This window comes from Haliaeetus albicilla, chromosome 19 (assembly GCF_947461875.1).
Source record: "Haliaeetus albicilla chromosome 19, bHalAlb1.1, whole genome shotgun sequence".
Classification (NCBI taxonomy): domain Eukaryota; kingdom Metazoa; phylum Chordata; class Aves; order Accipitriformes; family Accipitridae; genus Haliaeetus; species Haliaeetus albicilla.
The window spans coordinates 5,248,904-5,265,678 of NC_091501.1; the positions used below are offsets into that span (position 1 = coordinate 5,248,904).

The 16,775-nt window shown below is 42.2% G+C and overlaps 1 protein-coding gene across 1 annotated transcript in view; it reads right to left on the bottom strand.

The window, feature by feature from the left end:
- Positions 1-16,775, bottom strand: part of RFX4 (regulatory factor X4) — a 98,872-nt gene that overhangs the window by 73,975 nt on the left and 8,122 nt on the right. Inside the window, exon 2 of the mRNA XM_069807400.1 lies at positions 4,771-4,857. Within this exon, the coding sequence (XP_069663501.1) occupies positions 4,771-4,857 (87 nt within the window). The remainder of the gene's footprint in view (positions 1-4,770; positions 4,858-16,775) is intronic.

A 16,775-nucleotide genomic window follows, 5' to 3' on the forward strand; every position in this document is an offset into this window, starting at 1 on the left:
ATAATAAATATCCCTATTCCTTATATTTTAGTTGGTAGCAGAGCGCTTAATGGCTTCCCTATTGATCTGGGAATGTTCTGTGTAACTCTTGACACAGGTCTGATCCCAGATCTGTTTGTACAGCATGAAGTAGGTAAGAAATGTTGGTTTCCCTTACTTTTTGGCTGATATTTTATCAGTCCCCATCAGAACAACACTGTAGATTAAAATGAACCCATACCTTTTGAAATTCAATGCTTCTAAAATCCAACCTCTTTTGTAAAGAAAGGAAATAAAGACACTGAAAATCGAGGTACTGTCAAAGAACAGAGATGACAATTCTTCTGTGACAAATCCAAAAGGACCTGAAGTCTCAAGGAAAAATCCTGCTCCTGGTGCACAGCTGCAGGTGGTCACACACACAGCAGCTGCACAGCACCTCAGGGAGAAAACCATTTGCTGGGACCATATCTCACTCCACTGCCAGTAGGAGGACTCCCAGCATTCCAAGGAAAGGTGTCTTCAAGGTACCTGGTTAGGTGGGAAACTTGGTACTTGTCCCAAGCTGAAAGCAGGTAATAGCTTAGACAGTTGCAAGTAAAATCTCAGCATGGAAGAGGCCTTCAAAGATTAAAAACTGGGATCAACAATGTACTGGAAAAATAGTATTTCTTGGCTCCCAGAGATATCAGAGAATCTTTTTCTTCCCAGCAAACTCCATGGAAGTTTCTTTGCTAACAGCTCCATCTTTCTCCTTTCAAAATTCTGTTTCAAAGCCACCAGAGCAGAGTTCTGTCTGTACCTTGTGCATATGTTTGTGGCTTTCCCTGAACTCTTAGTAGTATCGTCTAACTTCTGCTATCTGTTTTTAGGTACAGCTTGAGGGATTTCTTGCTTCTTGGAGCAAGACATGAAGACAATAGGATCTACGTACAGCACCTCTTTAAGCATGCTGCCTTAAACACAGTAAGTGGAACATCCACAAAGTGAAGACCCTGCATTTGTACACCCTTTTCTAAAATGTTGATGTTAGTCTGTTTGTCGTAACTAAAGTGGAGCTAAAGCTCCGCTTTCCACTGTGGAGATAATAGAACAGTCCCATACTTTCCAGCACTGCCTCTGTGTGTCTTGGAGAACCCCTGAGGAGCTAATATGTTATTAGTAGCTTTATATGGATAAAATCTGTCCCTTAGGTCAGGTAGCTCCACACCTTTCAGAGGAATAGCCTCTTCCTCTGCAGCCCCTGCAGTCCAGGTTCTGACTTTTAAGAAAAGTGATTTGCCCTTAATTAAAATTAAGTGATAGTAAGAAGCTACTTTGTCTCTTACTTACATGTAGCCGCAAATAAGATTCAGGCTCATTTTTAAAACCATCTGAGAAACATGGGAGTATAGTTCTAATTGAGTAGGTATGATTGAAAAAGAAGTCATTTTCCCTAAGGAAAATTTCAATGAAATCAAGTAGCTCTTTTTTAAACATTTTTTTTCCCAATGGAAGAATAAGAGGTTAGTTCAAACAAACCAAAAAAAAAGAAACTATTGGATAAATCTTCCATTTCAGCCAGTTTGAACATGGTTTTTGAACACTGCTTTAAGTGCAAGAAGTAGTCTGAATCTTTTATCTCATATGAACTGTCTACACATTCACATTTCTAAATATGCAAGAAAATTTGGACAAGCAACCCTTCCACTTCATCATGTAAAGTCATGACTCCTTCCCCATGGAACTGAAGTTGAAATTTTCATAATCCTTGATTTGTATTCTTCCAGACCCCTATTTCAATTTGGAGAACCTGGCTCAACACACAGTACACAGAAAATGTTGGGGGGGGGCAGGTAATTATTAGATATGAGGCTGTACCATTTCCTTTTCATGTGGATCTTTTGACTAACATGTAGAGCACGAAAGCGGTGGAAGGAAAAAATCTTTAAAAACCTGGAAACCGAAATAAAATTTACCTAGAATTTCTATATTAGACTGTAAAAGCAGTATTTTGGAAGAGGTCATAAAAGGTTCCAAGAGGGTAAGAAGCACCCCAAGAAGCAGCGAGACCATGGGAATCCACAGCTATGAGTCATTGCTTCCCTTCACAATGTAATACAGGCTCAAGAGGCCTGGAGGTGTCTCGATGGGAATAGAAAATTGCAAAGGACCCCTGTGGCCTGAAGTATGGTTCTGTAGCATACTTCAACTGTAGAAAAGGAGACCAGCAAAACTATTACTCTTGTCCTGAAACCCTACGAACTCTAAAACACCCAGGAAAAACATAGTCACGAGAGCAAGCATGATAACAAGAACATTATCAGTTCACAGTGCAAATTCTCATAGTCCTCACTGGATGCAAGGCCAAACAACAACAAAAAAACACCAAATGCACATTTTCTCTGGTAGAGTCCAGCCAACAGCTACCTAATATATTTAGAGACAAAAAAAACTAGTCAGGAGAAAGATGGATGATGCCTTCTTTTGGCTACAGATGGAAACTGGAGCTCCACTGACAACAGCAATTTGACCACTGTTCTGAAGAATTCAAATAGGGTTACATAGGTTTTCTCAAAACATTTTGCCTCCTGCTGTTTGTAAATGTATGACAGAGGCTGGACAAAGTGACACAATGGTTTGGAAATTTCTTGGTTGGTGTGTGGGCACTGTTAGAGAAATGTTAGAAAGAACTCAAGGGCTGGAAAGGAGCACATACTGCAATGATTTCCAAGGTGAAACTTCTAGTTTGTTCTGGATTTCATGGATTATTGGTCTTCTTGCTGCTGGGCAAGTGGCTTATTTTTCTTTCCTACTCCTTCCCCTTCACCCTCTCCCATTCCCCCCCTCACCCCCCAAAACAAGGATGACTTTTCAGGTGGATTAATTCTCTTATCTGCATTGCAGAAATGCTGGCATCAGTGCAAAGGAAGCATCTGGAAGAACTGGCTATTAAGAAGGAAGCTAGATGAAATCAACTCATTCTCATTTGGGTTTCCATTATATACCGTGACAATGTCTTCTGCACACAAATTGTGGGATAAATTAATTTATAAATTTGTTTTATCAGTTCTAAATTTGCCGCCTTTCATTATCATTTCTTGCCCCTTAATTCCATTACCAGAAAACAGAATGAACAACCACCCATCTTCTCAATGGCATTGTCTGAAATACCTGCTCTGCTCTTGCTAACCCACGCAAGTCCACTTCTTACTGTCTCTAGGTATGTGGAAGTTTTCTCATGCTTGCATTTAAACTGAAAGCACATATAACAAACTACCCCTAGTTTTGCTACAACTTATTTAGGGTAACAGATCTAGAACAGAACGTAGAAGGAGACTTATAATTATGACATTATTATTTTTTTAATATAGCTAGTGGTGCTAAATAATTACCTTGACAATACTGTCTTGAACTGCGAGTCTAAGGAAAAGCTCACTAAAGTCAATAGGGTTGAATCCTGAATTCTGACCCTATTAAGGGTCTGAAGTCACATCTCATTCATTACAGATTCTTTCCATCACTTTCTCAGTAGCATCAGAATGAAATGAATTCCGTAAGTCTCACAGGTTCTTGTAAAATGCAGATTCACAAGCAGATGTTTTTTGTTTCTCACTACAATTTTATTTTTAAAGAGAAACTAAGTTCTAATTCCTTCATTTTTAAAAACTAAAAAACCCAAACCTGTCCAAGTTTATTGTCTGTCTTTAAGGATTCTTGTCCACTGTTCTTAGCTTGGGAGTCACGAATAAATACCATGTTTCTAACACCTCTGTTCTCCTTCAGAAGAGATATTGCCTCAAAAGAGATCCCTGGACAAATAAGAGTAGGGCCCCAATATAGCAAATTCCGTGATCCACTAAAACACTCTGCTGCAAGGCATATAATTTTACTGTAACATCAAAATAAAGTAGTTCTCTTAAAATGCAAAAAATGTAAAAGGGACATTCAGCAATTAAGAAGTTATTAAAAATACATTTTGTTAACTTACGTGCTTGAATATTATGAAAATGTGAGTCTTCATGAATTAAATAATTCAGTCTGCATTAATATATTGTAACATGAACTAATATATGAAGTCCAGAGAGGAAAACGAATGTGAATAGTATTTTGTTTTAGGCAAATTAAGTAGAACAGAAACTGCATAAACAGGGAAAACTAAATGGTAAACTAAAAAATGTCTTATAATTTTAAAATAAGTTAGGCTATTTTAAGGTATTTTGGGGTCTTTTTAATTACCTGGTGTTGTTAAAAGTCAAGATCTAAAATTAGTATAACTAGAAGAGATAAGAAAAAATAGCTATTTTAAAATCAGCTAGGTTTATAATTTTTTCCTCTCTATGACTAAAAAGGAAACAATATCATTATTTAATATGTGGGTTTTTTCAATCTGATTGTTTAATTCTTAAAAGAAAGATTTTATATGTATGATAACATATAATAGTATTGAAAAACAGCACAATTTTTCCTGTATTTCAGCCGCATGGTGTTCACCAGTGAAAAGGAAAACATTGTTTTACTCATGAGCTAATACTAACAGCACATTTTAGAGGTCATCCAACCTTTACTCAGTGACACACAAATGCTTCTGGTTGTTTTAACTAACAGATAGCATTACTTCCTTTTAAGTAATGCAAAATAGCAAATATTCCAGAAAAAAAACCCACCAAAACTATTGGTTGTGTCAAGTGAGTGGACTCTTCAAACTACAGAGTACTAAAAATATCACCAAGATGTATATCACCTTATATAGCAGGAAATTAGCACTTGGACATGTTCACATTCATTTTAAATGAATGACAAGTTACTTACTTTCATCGTTAGAAACATTCCCCAGAGAGGTGTGACTGGAATAACGTTTGTTTTCACTTTCATTGAGACATCGTTCAATCCAACTCTCTGCAAAAGAACAAAGATGCTCTTTTTTGTGTTTGTCTTTGCATAAAAATAAAGTTCCAACATATAAAACTAAACCGGTTTTCAACAGATGGTGTTCTTTAGCATTTCCATTAAAACATGCTCAGTCTGAGGTTATTTAAAAAGAAAGTCCTTTCTTGCTTTCAAACTTAACTGTTGCTTTTTTAGTTTCATTTTTTCTTTGGTTGGTTTTAAACAACAGAGGCTGAAACACTTCCATCTACACAATAAAGCTCCTCAGGATACTGTCTCCCCTCCCCATCACATGACACATTTAAAAAAGAAAAAATCATCTCATGTGGGCAACTGAAACACATAAATTGCATTAATTTCTGAGTCTTAGTCTGGCAGACTTATGTACTTGAGTATTTCCACTGCTTTTGAAAGCACTCTTCATGTGTGTAAAATCAATCATTCATGTGAATTTTTGTTACAGCAGGGCTCAAACTGTGCTTTCTGAAGCCCAGTCCTACAACCCCATTCACCCTGGTGGAGTCCCAGGCCCTACCGAGATCTTTTCCACACTGGTACGAGTCCAACATAGTGAGTCAGCAGCCACTGAGCTACTCGAACCTTCATCACCCTGTGGTGGGTGCTCAGCCACTCCTGTCCTCCCTCTTCCAATTTATTCCCACCAGTCAGATGAGGTACAGCATTGCATTGATTTGACTCTGCTGTTCTTTCTGGAAGCTATAACATACATCCCCCAATTACTTTAGAGGAGGTACCAGACTCAGCAGAATTTCCTGTTACAGGTCTTCAGGGCAAAAGTTGTACCTTCCTATATGTTTCCTTGGACAAAGTATGAAATATGAGTCCTTGAGTTTGCCTTGAGTCCCTGGATATTGCTACAATAAACTGACCTCCCTCATAAGATTGTTTTTCAAAGGCATGCACGTGGGCAGAAATGAACTTATGCTCACAGAGCAATCTGTAGTCAAAGCAAGAAAAAGAATGGATAGGTGGGAAGGCTGCAAGGTAACCCCACTAAGAGAAGAGATCTACAAAAAATAAGGAGAAACAGGCCTCACTGTCAGCAAACTGCCAGAACCAGAAACACCTTCAAAGACATGGAAACGGCTGCAGATTCCTTTCCATAAGCCACCCCCCAGACACATCAGGCTACCTGCACAGGGCAGGCAGCAGTCCACCAGCCAGAAAAATCCCATCACAGCAGCAGGCTTGAAGGGAAAGCAGAAACCCAGTGTCTTGGGAAAGCTGGCCATCTGGTTTATAGAAGGTAAAAGTTGGTATGACTTCATTTCAGCACTAGATGCCAATAAATATATGAATAGTCATGGCCAAACGCATCCTGCAGAAAAAATGCTTTTTAAACCCAGGCAGTTGCACAAACTCACATATATTCCTCTGTACACACACTCTCCACTGCCACACAAACAAAAGGGCAACGGCATCTGTGTAGGACTTCGGAAGGGGTCTGCTGAGAGCCCTTCAGAGTTGATTTCCAGGCCCTGCCGTAAGACTCCAGGCAGTGTTGCTTTGTGCGCTTCTGGTTTTCAGGCAGCGTAAGAGAGGTTGTGGCGGCTCCAGGCCATTCCTTCCCTCTGCCTGTTTGCCTGCATATTCACAGCAGGAACATGCTGCGATGCTACCTTCATCAGTACAAGCATGTCCCTGCATGCGTCTTCCTCATTCACCATCAAACTGTCCTGTGCCTAAGGAGCCTCATGACCACACTGCCTCTTCCCTATAGCCCGCTCCTTTGAGGTACTTCTCTGAAAATCAGCAAAAATAACTCTTTTTGTCAGTAGATTTTTCAGGATATTTCTTCTCCCGTCAAATTCAACACAGCCTTGTACAAAAATCACTTAAAGGTTGCTGACACTGCAACTTAAAACTTGCCAGAGGCCTGTGCTGTTTGATCAGCTCCTGCTCAGTTACTAACCCACAAGCCTGCGGTGACTCTAACTTTGAGGCTTTTTCTTCTCACGCTGCTCGGCTGCATCGGGTGGGGGTGTATCACCTCCTTGTCTAAAGGCCAACACAACAATATGGCTGCTTCGTGCCAGATTTCTTTTACTGCCCTAAAACTGAACTAACAGCCTCTCTCCTCTCCCATTTTAGCACCACGAGCTGCGGGACAGGAGCTTGGATCCTCACAGATCACTACGAGGTGAAGAGAAACTTGCTGCTGAGGACAACATCAGAGAGAGGTGTGAGAAGCCTTGAGAAAGATTACCCTACCTCCTCCTCCTTTCAGCACACAGCCATGGCTGTATATAATTCCCTTGGCTCTGAGCCCAGCTGCAGGGAGTAAAAGCAAAGGCGGCTGCCATTAGCGCCAAGGAGAGACCGATGCCCAGCTCTGCCCTTTCTTTTCCTCCCGGCACTGAGAGCTGGGAAGCTGGGACGCATCCTCTTCCCTCGGCAACAGGGAACTGGCAGCAGCCATCTTTAGTCACGTTCCCTGCCTAAATAGTAGGAAAAAAACTTTTTAAGTGTCACTCAGTAACAATTTTCACCATCCTTGTTCACTTACTGTCTCTGAAAACTGCACACGTACCCCTTTTTCATTGGTAAAGCAGGCAGTTTACACTGCAAGATATAAAGTCTCTGGAGTAGGGTGCAGTTACTGTTTAATTATGTGCTGCGACTCCTTTGGTCCTGAATCACCCCGGTTCAACTCGCTGCAGCCTGAGTCTGGCTTTGTCTTTGTGGTCTTGCATTTAAATAGCTGATAGAAATTCTTCAAGCCTGAAAAGATACATGACCTGTCTGGCAGCAAAGAATGAAGAAAACTAACTCTTTTGAGCGAAAATGTCAGGGAGTTTATGGCAAATTTGTCAAATTATTTGGCAGGTGACAAAATGCGACAAAACCAACTAGCTATTTAAAGGCTGTATTATCTCAGAAACTGAGTGATGTGGGTATAAATAAATAAGTATTCTAATAAATACCTTCACTGAATAAGTAGATATTTTTTACTGTTTGTATAAAGAAAAAAAGTTTTTACAAAGCTTTTAAACTCCCAATATTAATAAGAATGCCTTCGGGTATTAAAAGAAAATACAACCACAGTTTTGCAGAAACTTAAAATATTCCCTTCAGGAGCCCGCAGATCACAGATATGATAGCACCTGCCTAAAATAAAACAAAAACAAAGAAAAGAGAAAGAGGCAGAACAAACAAAATAAAGTCAAAACTAAGTCTGACTTTTAGAAGTTCTTTCAGAGTTAATACCATTAGATCCCGCCCCGGCATAACGAACCCACTGGGTAGAGCCCTGTACACGTCAAATGCTCTTGTCTTCACGACACGCGGGTGTACAACCCGGCTGCACTGCGGCCTCTCCCAGGCATTCCGGCTGCAGAGCCAGAGGAAGAGACCCATGGCTAACCCCTGGTGTCTCTAGGCTGAGGTTTCATCACTTGCTCCCAAGGCTGACGCCAATCATACTACACCACTGTTCTAGACAAGCGTTGAGTCACACGCTGTGGAAGGGTTTATGTGATTAAAGCCTAAATTACTGTGCTTGGACCTTACAAACGTCTCATAGACAGGATTTCACATCAGGAACAGTCACAGAATAATGGAGAGTTCAGGTGGTGATTAAGCAGAAGTGCATATCAGACCTGATAACAATGATGAATCATTAACACAACATGTAGAAAAACCAAATTTCTAGTGGGAAATGCTTATGAACGCAAAAGAAAATACATCCTGTCTCATACAGGATGTATTTTTACTCACTGCATTTTCAGTGTATCAAGTCCTAAGGCATTTCCTCTGCCTGCTCTCTAGGACTCCTTCGCACTCTGAGCCCCAGCATACTGTACCCTCAGTTGTACCAGCACAGTGGTTTGAGCAAGGATCAGTACTAGCCAAAAAACATCCAGGCAAAATAAATAGATTAATTAATATCTAGTAGTAAAATGTAGTGTAGCCACATACTGATAACTCTGTACTGAGACACAGTATGGAAACTATTACAATCTTACTAGCAAAGAATGCAAATAAGGTGTATTTAATGGCATTTTGAACATGCACCTTTAAATATTATATCAACTATTTAATTTCGCAAACATCAAAAGTGAATTATAACAAAGCACACAACTATGTCCCTCAGCCTTTCAATTTTTGTTACATAATTTTGTATACCACTGAATACAAATCCATTGTATTATCTTCTGCAGGATTCCAACATGAGGGAAAGGAGGTCGTTATTCAAATTACAGTAATTTTTCCAGTGTCAGTTTTCTGACAGAATAACTTGACATAAACAAAAAATATAAATTGTTCCCAATGAAAGATGGATTAGAAAGAACTATGGAACTACTTCTGGTCCTCATTTTGCCTCTTCTCTTTTTGATCCTGATCTTGCTAAGACTGACACATCCACTGAACCTCAAGCATGAGAGTATTCCTCTTCCATTAAATGTGCCCACCACACTTTTAATAACAGAAGTTTAAATTGAGCTTGTTTTCAAAAGTTGGCAGAACAGAGGCCTGCGTGCTTTCCCTTGTCCTCACCAAGGCTCTTCTCTTCACACCAACAAACATTTTTATTTGTATGGTGCTTCAAACACTGAGCTGGGAAGGCAGGCCTAGGACTCCCCAAAATAGAGGCAAACACACGAGAGCTGCTCAGGGGCAGCAGCTTTCATGAACTATCAGAAAAGAGAAGCATGAGCTGTTTTTTAAGTGTATCTGACAAATTATTTTGATACATTATCTCCTTCAGAAGGAAGGGCTTCCTCCTGGAAGACACCCTACAGAGCCTCAGTTGAGGCGAGAGAATACAGCAGAGGTGCCTGCGTACTGCCAGCACATTTAATGAGATAATTACTCCCTCTTGTTTGTATAATGGTTATTGGTTTAGCATATTTACAGCCCAGAAAAGAAAGCATTCATTGCTCCCACATGTGCATGACCATAGCAAGAGCAGCGAGAGAGCCACCTGGGCTCTGCTCTGTGGAGAGGAGGAGGAGGTGGGCTTGATCACAGCCAGCAGCAGCTTCTGCAGCTGCTGTCCTGCCAGGAGGGCTAAGAGTCACTGCAGTATTAGCACAACCTGTAATCACAGCCTCTTCTGGCCTTTGAGAGCCACAGTGTCCTGCTCGGCACCCAAGCAGGATGGCAAAAGCAGCTGGAGGGACTGTGCCGCACAGCTGGGAGGTGAACGTACCCAGAGCCACTGGCTGCAGCCCTGCGAGCATGTGTGTGAGTCCTGAAGGGAGATTAAGAGATTTTACAGACAGAATGAAACCGTGGTCACCCAATCTGAGGTGCATTTTGCCTGACCTCATTACTCTACAGTGGTACTAAGTGTACTGGTTTTCCCCAGTTATGCCATATCATCTGATCTGGATGTGGTCGTATCACTGGCATAATTGTGAATTGCTATGTTTTACTGAAATCGTATGAGAGGAGAGTACCCATGTTCTAGAAACATAGCTAAGGCTGGTAGTAATCACAGTATCAGAGTCTGCACAGTCTCCATATGCTTATCTCACCACAGCCCTAGCAGTTGCACAGAAATCCCTCTCATACACCTTCAGCTCTAAATTGGCTCCTATACTCCACATTTTAAAGCAGTTTGCCAGCAAGCATGACAATTTACCTGGTGCTCTGCACAGAGACCAACATTTCTTCCACAGAAGTTTGCTCATCACTGAAATAGAGCTACCTCTGGAATAAGAATTAGAGATTTTCCAGGACCCAAACTACTACCTGAGCCATGTACCAACTTGGATGGCACAGCTGCAACAGTCCAACTCCTTATTTTTATTCATGGCTGCTCTTGTAATTTTTTTCCCCCCAGTTTCTCAAGGTAGATGTAGAAAAAAGTAGAAAGTAACTGTGAGAAAAGGTATATCAAATGTAGATAATGGAAATATAAAGGGACTACCAAATTTCAGTGGCTTCACAGGAGGACCTTTTGGAAAAATGAATACTCAGAAGTGATGACAGACTTAATTTTACAGTTCCTGTGATGGAGGAGGAACTCCTGTCATGCATGCAGAGTCTTAGCACCCCTCTGAGTTATTTGTTCATCGTTCTCAGAGGGAAGAGTTACTCATCAGTTCCTGCAGTGTCTCTGCCAAGTGTCTCAGTACCAAGCTGGCCAGCAATACTGCCTAGCTGCTTATCTGATCTGTTAGGCCAAGGGAAAGTGGTTGCAAACAGCAGATTTAGCAGGTAAAAGCAGTATCTCAAAAGCTCAGCAGGCTGGCTGAAGGTCATGGAACCTCCTGTTTCCAGTTTGCTAGCCTATGGTACTAACCAGATAACATATCTATCACAAATTTTTTCAGTGGAGTTGATGGGATGATATTCTATAGCTTTTCTTTTTTATGAAAACCATCACTGCCCTGACAGCTTCTTCTGCTGTCTGGCTCAGAATAAATGCTGAGGTCTGCATGATCCATCGAGGCTTTTCTCTGCAGAGCTTATCTTGCTGAACATGGTCTCAGACTTGCCACCACCCAACAAACCCTCTGTTCATGCTGTCTGTGTTGCACCATTGCTGTGGACAGAGAACTTCTAACCTCTACAGCTGTTAAATTCATAATGTCTGAACAGTCTGTCTGCTTTGACTATCCCTTAGCATGCTGCAAACCTAATTGCTAACTGCCATATGAATGAAAGTAAAGCAAAAAAATGAGCCAGTACATCTAATATTTTCTCTGGTGCAAGTGAAAACTACACCTTATAACATTTCAATGTCTTGGTTCAATTAGTCATACCAACTTAGAAGACAAATCACTAATTTAAAACAGTCCCTTAAAGGCAAAAGAGACTATCCCTTCCTGTCAGGGGTAACGATTAGGAGATAAACCTGATATCTGGCCCTCAAACTATTAAAAGCCTGCTCTAGTACCTGCTGCACAGGACTAAAAGCAGAGGATTCATGTTCTGAATCTCCCACACATCTTGCAGCACAGCACTGCTGGTTATGGGTACATCTGCCACCTGAGAAGTGTAAAGCTGCTGGAGTGCTGGGAGGGCTGGTTACAGCAGAACATTCAAAGCTTTTCAAGGACTGCACTGTTTGAAAGAAAGCAAACAACAATCACCTTTTCTCTGAAACCTCAATCTACTGTAAAACCAAGACCTGAGCAAGATCTCCTAGCCTGGCCTCTGCACAATGTTCTGAACAACTGTGTGCCTGTAACATGACAGGGCTTGGCAGCTACTGGCTCCCATGGAGGGCATTAAACTTACCAAAATCAACTAAAATCAAGCACAACAAGGGACAGCTATTAGGGACAGCTAACCACACACATGGAGATTTTCTAAGATTTAGGCTTTCACAGGTGATGTCATCTCCCTCCTCTCCATTGTCCAATGAAAAGTTTATGAGACGATATCAGGGCCATCGTCCAGCTGCTGTTCCCTCCGATTACCCCATCACATAGACCCTCATAGTTCACAGAACAGCTCCTCTTCCACCATCGAGGTGGACCTGCCACACAGAGCCTGGTTTTGCTCCTCGCTGCCTCATACAGTGCCATCGGCTGGCAAGGCGCATATCCTTCAGTCGGTGCATGCGAGCTGTCAGGAACATCTTCAAGCTCCACAGGAAATCATGCCGGTGTCCTCCTTGGTCCTCCATAGCCATCCTCTGTTCTTCCAAGAGACCTGCTCCTCAGGGATGACACTGACACATGGCCTTGGTGCAGATGGTAGAGCCGCTACCCTGACAAGCTGCCAGATACCTTGGTGCTTTGTTTGCTAATCTAACTTTTTATTTCATTTCCAAGAGGGGAAAATGTCGGGCACTCTTGTTGCAGTCCTTTCTTTTGTTCTTGTTTCTTGGCATACAGTTCTCTTGGAACTGTTTCAGGGTTAATGAACATTGGTCCAAGGCGCTTACTAGATGTTGGCAGGAATGTTTTTGTTCTTTTTTCTTTGACTCGTGATTCTGGTAAAGCATTGTGAGATTTGCCATGATATCATAAGAATGCAGAGAATGACTCTCTTGAATCTGTGAGACCTCTTCTGTTTTGTTTAGCCAGGTCTTCCTGAAGATTTTCTGCTAACCCATTTGATAAGGTATATTAAAAAATGACAGGCTGTATTTAAACTACTATAACAAGAAGCACCACAGTTCATCATCTTTTAACTCCTCTAGAATACTTGGGTAGGAAAACTGGAATTTATGAGATGTTGCATTCTTGTTACCCTGCATACTATGCAGAAGTTCATCTAAATGTAATACTCTTGTTGAAGTACTCTGTCAACAGTATTCTTCTTAAGAAGCTGCATGCCAAATGTAGATCAAGCACCCTCAGGAACCCTAGAATACAAGATTCCTCTGCATATTGATTCCGGCATTTAGGGCAGCCTCTAACCTGGATCAGACAGGACTTCTGAAGTCCTATCTTCCCTTCTCTGGAATCACATATCTTATTGCTATCACATTTCCAACTCAGTATGCATGTTAACTGAGAGTAGCACTTTCCCTCACCCAGTCACACACAGATGCTACCTATTGTTTTATTTTGAAAATTAAGTTTCACCAGACCAGTAAATAGCCACTTGTTTTTTGCTTTATCAAGGCCATTCCTCATTTAACAGCAAAGAGAACCTCACCTGGTCCAATTTCAGTGCAGTGACATTTCCTCACTTTTATCTAGGATCATTTAAGCTAGTGGCACCAGTGTCTGACTGATTCAGCTCTCCCAGCGCACTTAACTTACACGGCTGTGCAACATGCAGCCAATCTTTTCATCAGAAAAATAATCACACACATCACGTGCTTTCCAAGCACCAGCTCTGCATACAGCAAAGTGTACCCTCATGCTTCCACAACGTGATGTGTTATAGATCCTCAGTCCTTCAGGATCTGCTGCATGAACCAATGTAAATGCTATCATTGCCTCCGATTTAGCTGCAATGTTTCCTTCCAAGGAAATGCAAACATGACCCTTGATTATTGCCAGTCCTATTCTCTCCCAGAATAAAGGTCAGAGTCTCTTGATGCCCTTTTTGCCCCAGATTTCATTAACTTCTTATGCTATGGAATTAATGTGAGACACACAAGAGAGCTCCCAGGCCCTTCATTTCTGGGTACCTATTACAACATCTCTTATGCTCATACCCTATGGCAGTCCCTGATCACTAGCTTTTGGGTTAAACATTCCCAGCTGCTACCATGGTCCCTCAGCTCACTCAGAGAAGGCATGGAGTCCTCAAATCCTTAATTCAGCTCCACTGCACCAGTGCATGAGGCTGCAGTCATCTGGCCGAACAGGAAGTCTGTGACTCAACGAGAAACAGGGTTTTGCATCAAGTACCCACAAAACGCTTCTCTCTGCCTCAGGAGCTGATGAATCCAGCAGAGAGGCCAGTTTGGCACAGAAATGGTAGTACATCAGTAAGACAGGTCCACAAAGATGACAAAACAAAAAGATGTGAGATATGGGTGGGAGATACATGAAACACTGGTTGTGGGGCTCAGGGAGGCAAGATAAGAGGGAGAAGGCTGGTTGTTGAGAAGGAGGTGAAAAAGAAAAGGAAAGGAAACAAAAGAATAAATGGCAAAGAAAAGGGCATGGTCAGAAATAAAGGATAGGAGGAAAGAAAGTAACTATAGAGAGGAGTGGCGTTTGGTTGTTTGTTTTTTGGTTTTTTTTTTTAAATCAGGAGAAAAGAGGTCAGCTCCTGAAGGAATGGGACTACAGTAAATATTTCTCATTAGAAACAGCATCCAGTCAGGCAGACTGAAAGAACAAGAGAAGACAGATAGACACGTATGTGCAAAGAAAACTCAGGTGTCAGGACATAATCATAGCAGCGAGAAAGAGACAACCACTTGACTGAAGAAGAGTGTGAATCAAAGGAAAAAAATACTACATTTACTCACATGGTGGCCACTTTTCCTCACTTTATGCACATCTACTCCAAATCTAGCTGTTGCTCATTACTGTCAAAGGACGCAGCCATTACATTATTCACAACCATTTTGTAAGCAAATATGGCACGAACTAGACAGAAACAAACAAAGAATGCCGACTCTTTCAGCTCTCAATGCACCCTGAGAATATCTGCATACCAAAACTAGCAGAGAGGACATTAATAAATCATCATAACATACTCCCACAAAGATTGGTACCTCTCAGAACTAATCTGTGTATACAGAGCAAGCATTTCATGCCATTAATTTTACAACCTAAACATGTTTGTCAGAAAGTCTTCACTCAGTCCTGTTGTGCCTAGACTTACAGATTCGTAAGCCTTGTATGAATTTAGTCCATTCCACACTGTCTCTTCCCTCCCCTTAGAACGTACTATGAAAGTAGACCAGTGCTTTTAAAACTAGGAGCCTGGCTTTTCTGAGAAGCCTCCAGTCTCCTCTGAACAATATGCAAAGCAAACTCAGGGAGGGAACATGAGAAAAAAAGAGAAGTCTTCTTTCCTCCTCCTTTTTTTGCCTAAGACTCACCAAAACAAGAGTCTAGTATTGAATATTCAGCACTGAATACTAACTGCTCAATAGACGGTCTGTTTGCACAGCTCAAAGTGGAAATGACCCAGCAAGGAGGAGAGGTGAACGCGCTGCTCCATCCATGTGATTAAACCACTCTGTAAATGCAGTCCTCCCCAGTTCTCCCCACCTCCTTACAATGGAGGCCATTTGCTGCCCCCACCACAACTCATTTAAAAAAAAAAAAAAAAAAATGTTTGCATTAGAGGGGCCCCCGCATCAGCATTGTCCCCGTGACTCTGCGTTTAGGAGAGGAATGTGAGCTCCAACGTTGGGAAACCTGTGCTAGCCAGTCAATCCCACCAGCGGGATCCATTATTGCCAGTGCTCGGGAGGACAGCAGAACAGGGCGCAGTTTACAGAGGAGCAGAGCGTCCCGCTGGGTGTCTCCGCTCTCAGCCTGCACAAGGCACGGAGTAAATCTCACCCGGCAGCTGCCTTGTTCTGCCGTGGACCTCGGAGGTCTCTTACGCACTCCTCCTCCGAGTTAGTGTGTTATGGTGTCACGCAGCGAGCGCCCAGGAGGCCCAGCTGGGCCACAGGCTGGCGTGCAAACACAACGCGCCAGTTCGCAAATGTGTCATTTGCACACAGCCTCTCATAAGGCCAAATTTTCCTTGAGAGCTAAAATACAGCTCATTCTACCCTTGACCCCAAGACACCCAGAAGCAGCAGCCTTTTATGGACAGGTCGCGCTCAGCATGAGAATTCCTGGTCTGGCTCTCGTGCCACGTCTGTCCCCGACGGGATCTCCATCTCACACACAGCACCGGGCACGGCTCCCCTCCTGCTGACCCGGGGGTGCCGAGCGTGTTCGCCAGCAAATCTCCGACCCGCTGCTCAGCCAGGTCTGACATTGAGAGACCTGGAGCTGAAGGGCTGTGCGAGGCTCTGCAAAGAAGCCCATTCCCTCCAGCCACCACGTGAGCCCGTGTACCCAGGGAACACCTGTCGCAGGAGCAGGCATCTCTCATCACCGAACGGCATGCTACTGCTGTACCCTGGCACATAGCACTTGTGGAGCAGGACACACTTCCACATTTGCTTGCGCTACTTTTTTTTTTTTTTTTTTTTTTTACAGTGTCTATCAGGTCACTCTCACCTTAAGGACCAGCCAGGAATTTTTGTTTCCCCGTGTTGCTTAAGTTTTGTAGGGGGTAGAGGAACAGGAAAGATTTTACTTTCCTCTGAGCATCAGATGGCAACAGCCAAGAGCAGGGTACCTACAAGCTATGCTGCAGAAGCTAACAGCATTAAATACTCATTTGCTTAATTAGGACATCTGCCACATGTTCATGGTTAAACTGAATGTCAGATGAGGTGGGAACCACACAAGTCAGGTTCTTGAAGAGGTTGTTTGGGGTTTTTTCCCCCCTTTGAAGGATAGGATTGGGTCTACTTCCTATGACCATCCATAAATTTTAATCAACAAATGGCCTGTTTCTGCAAG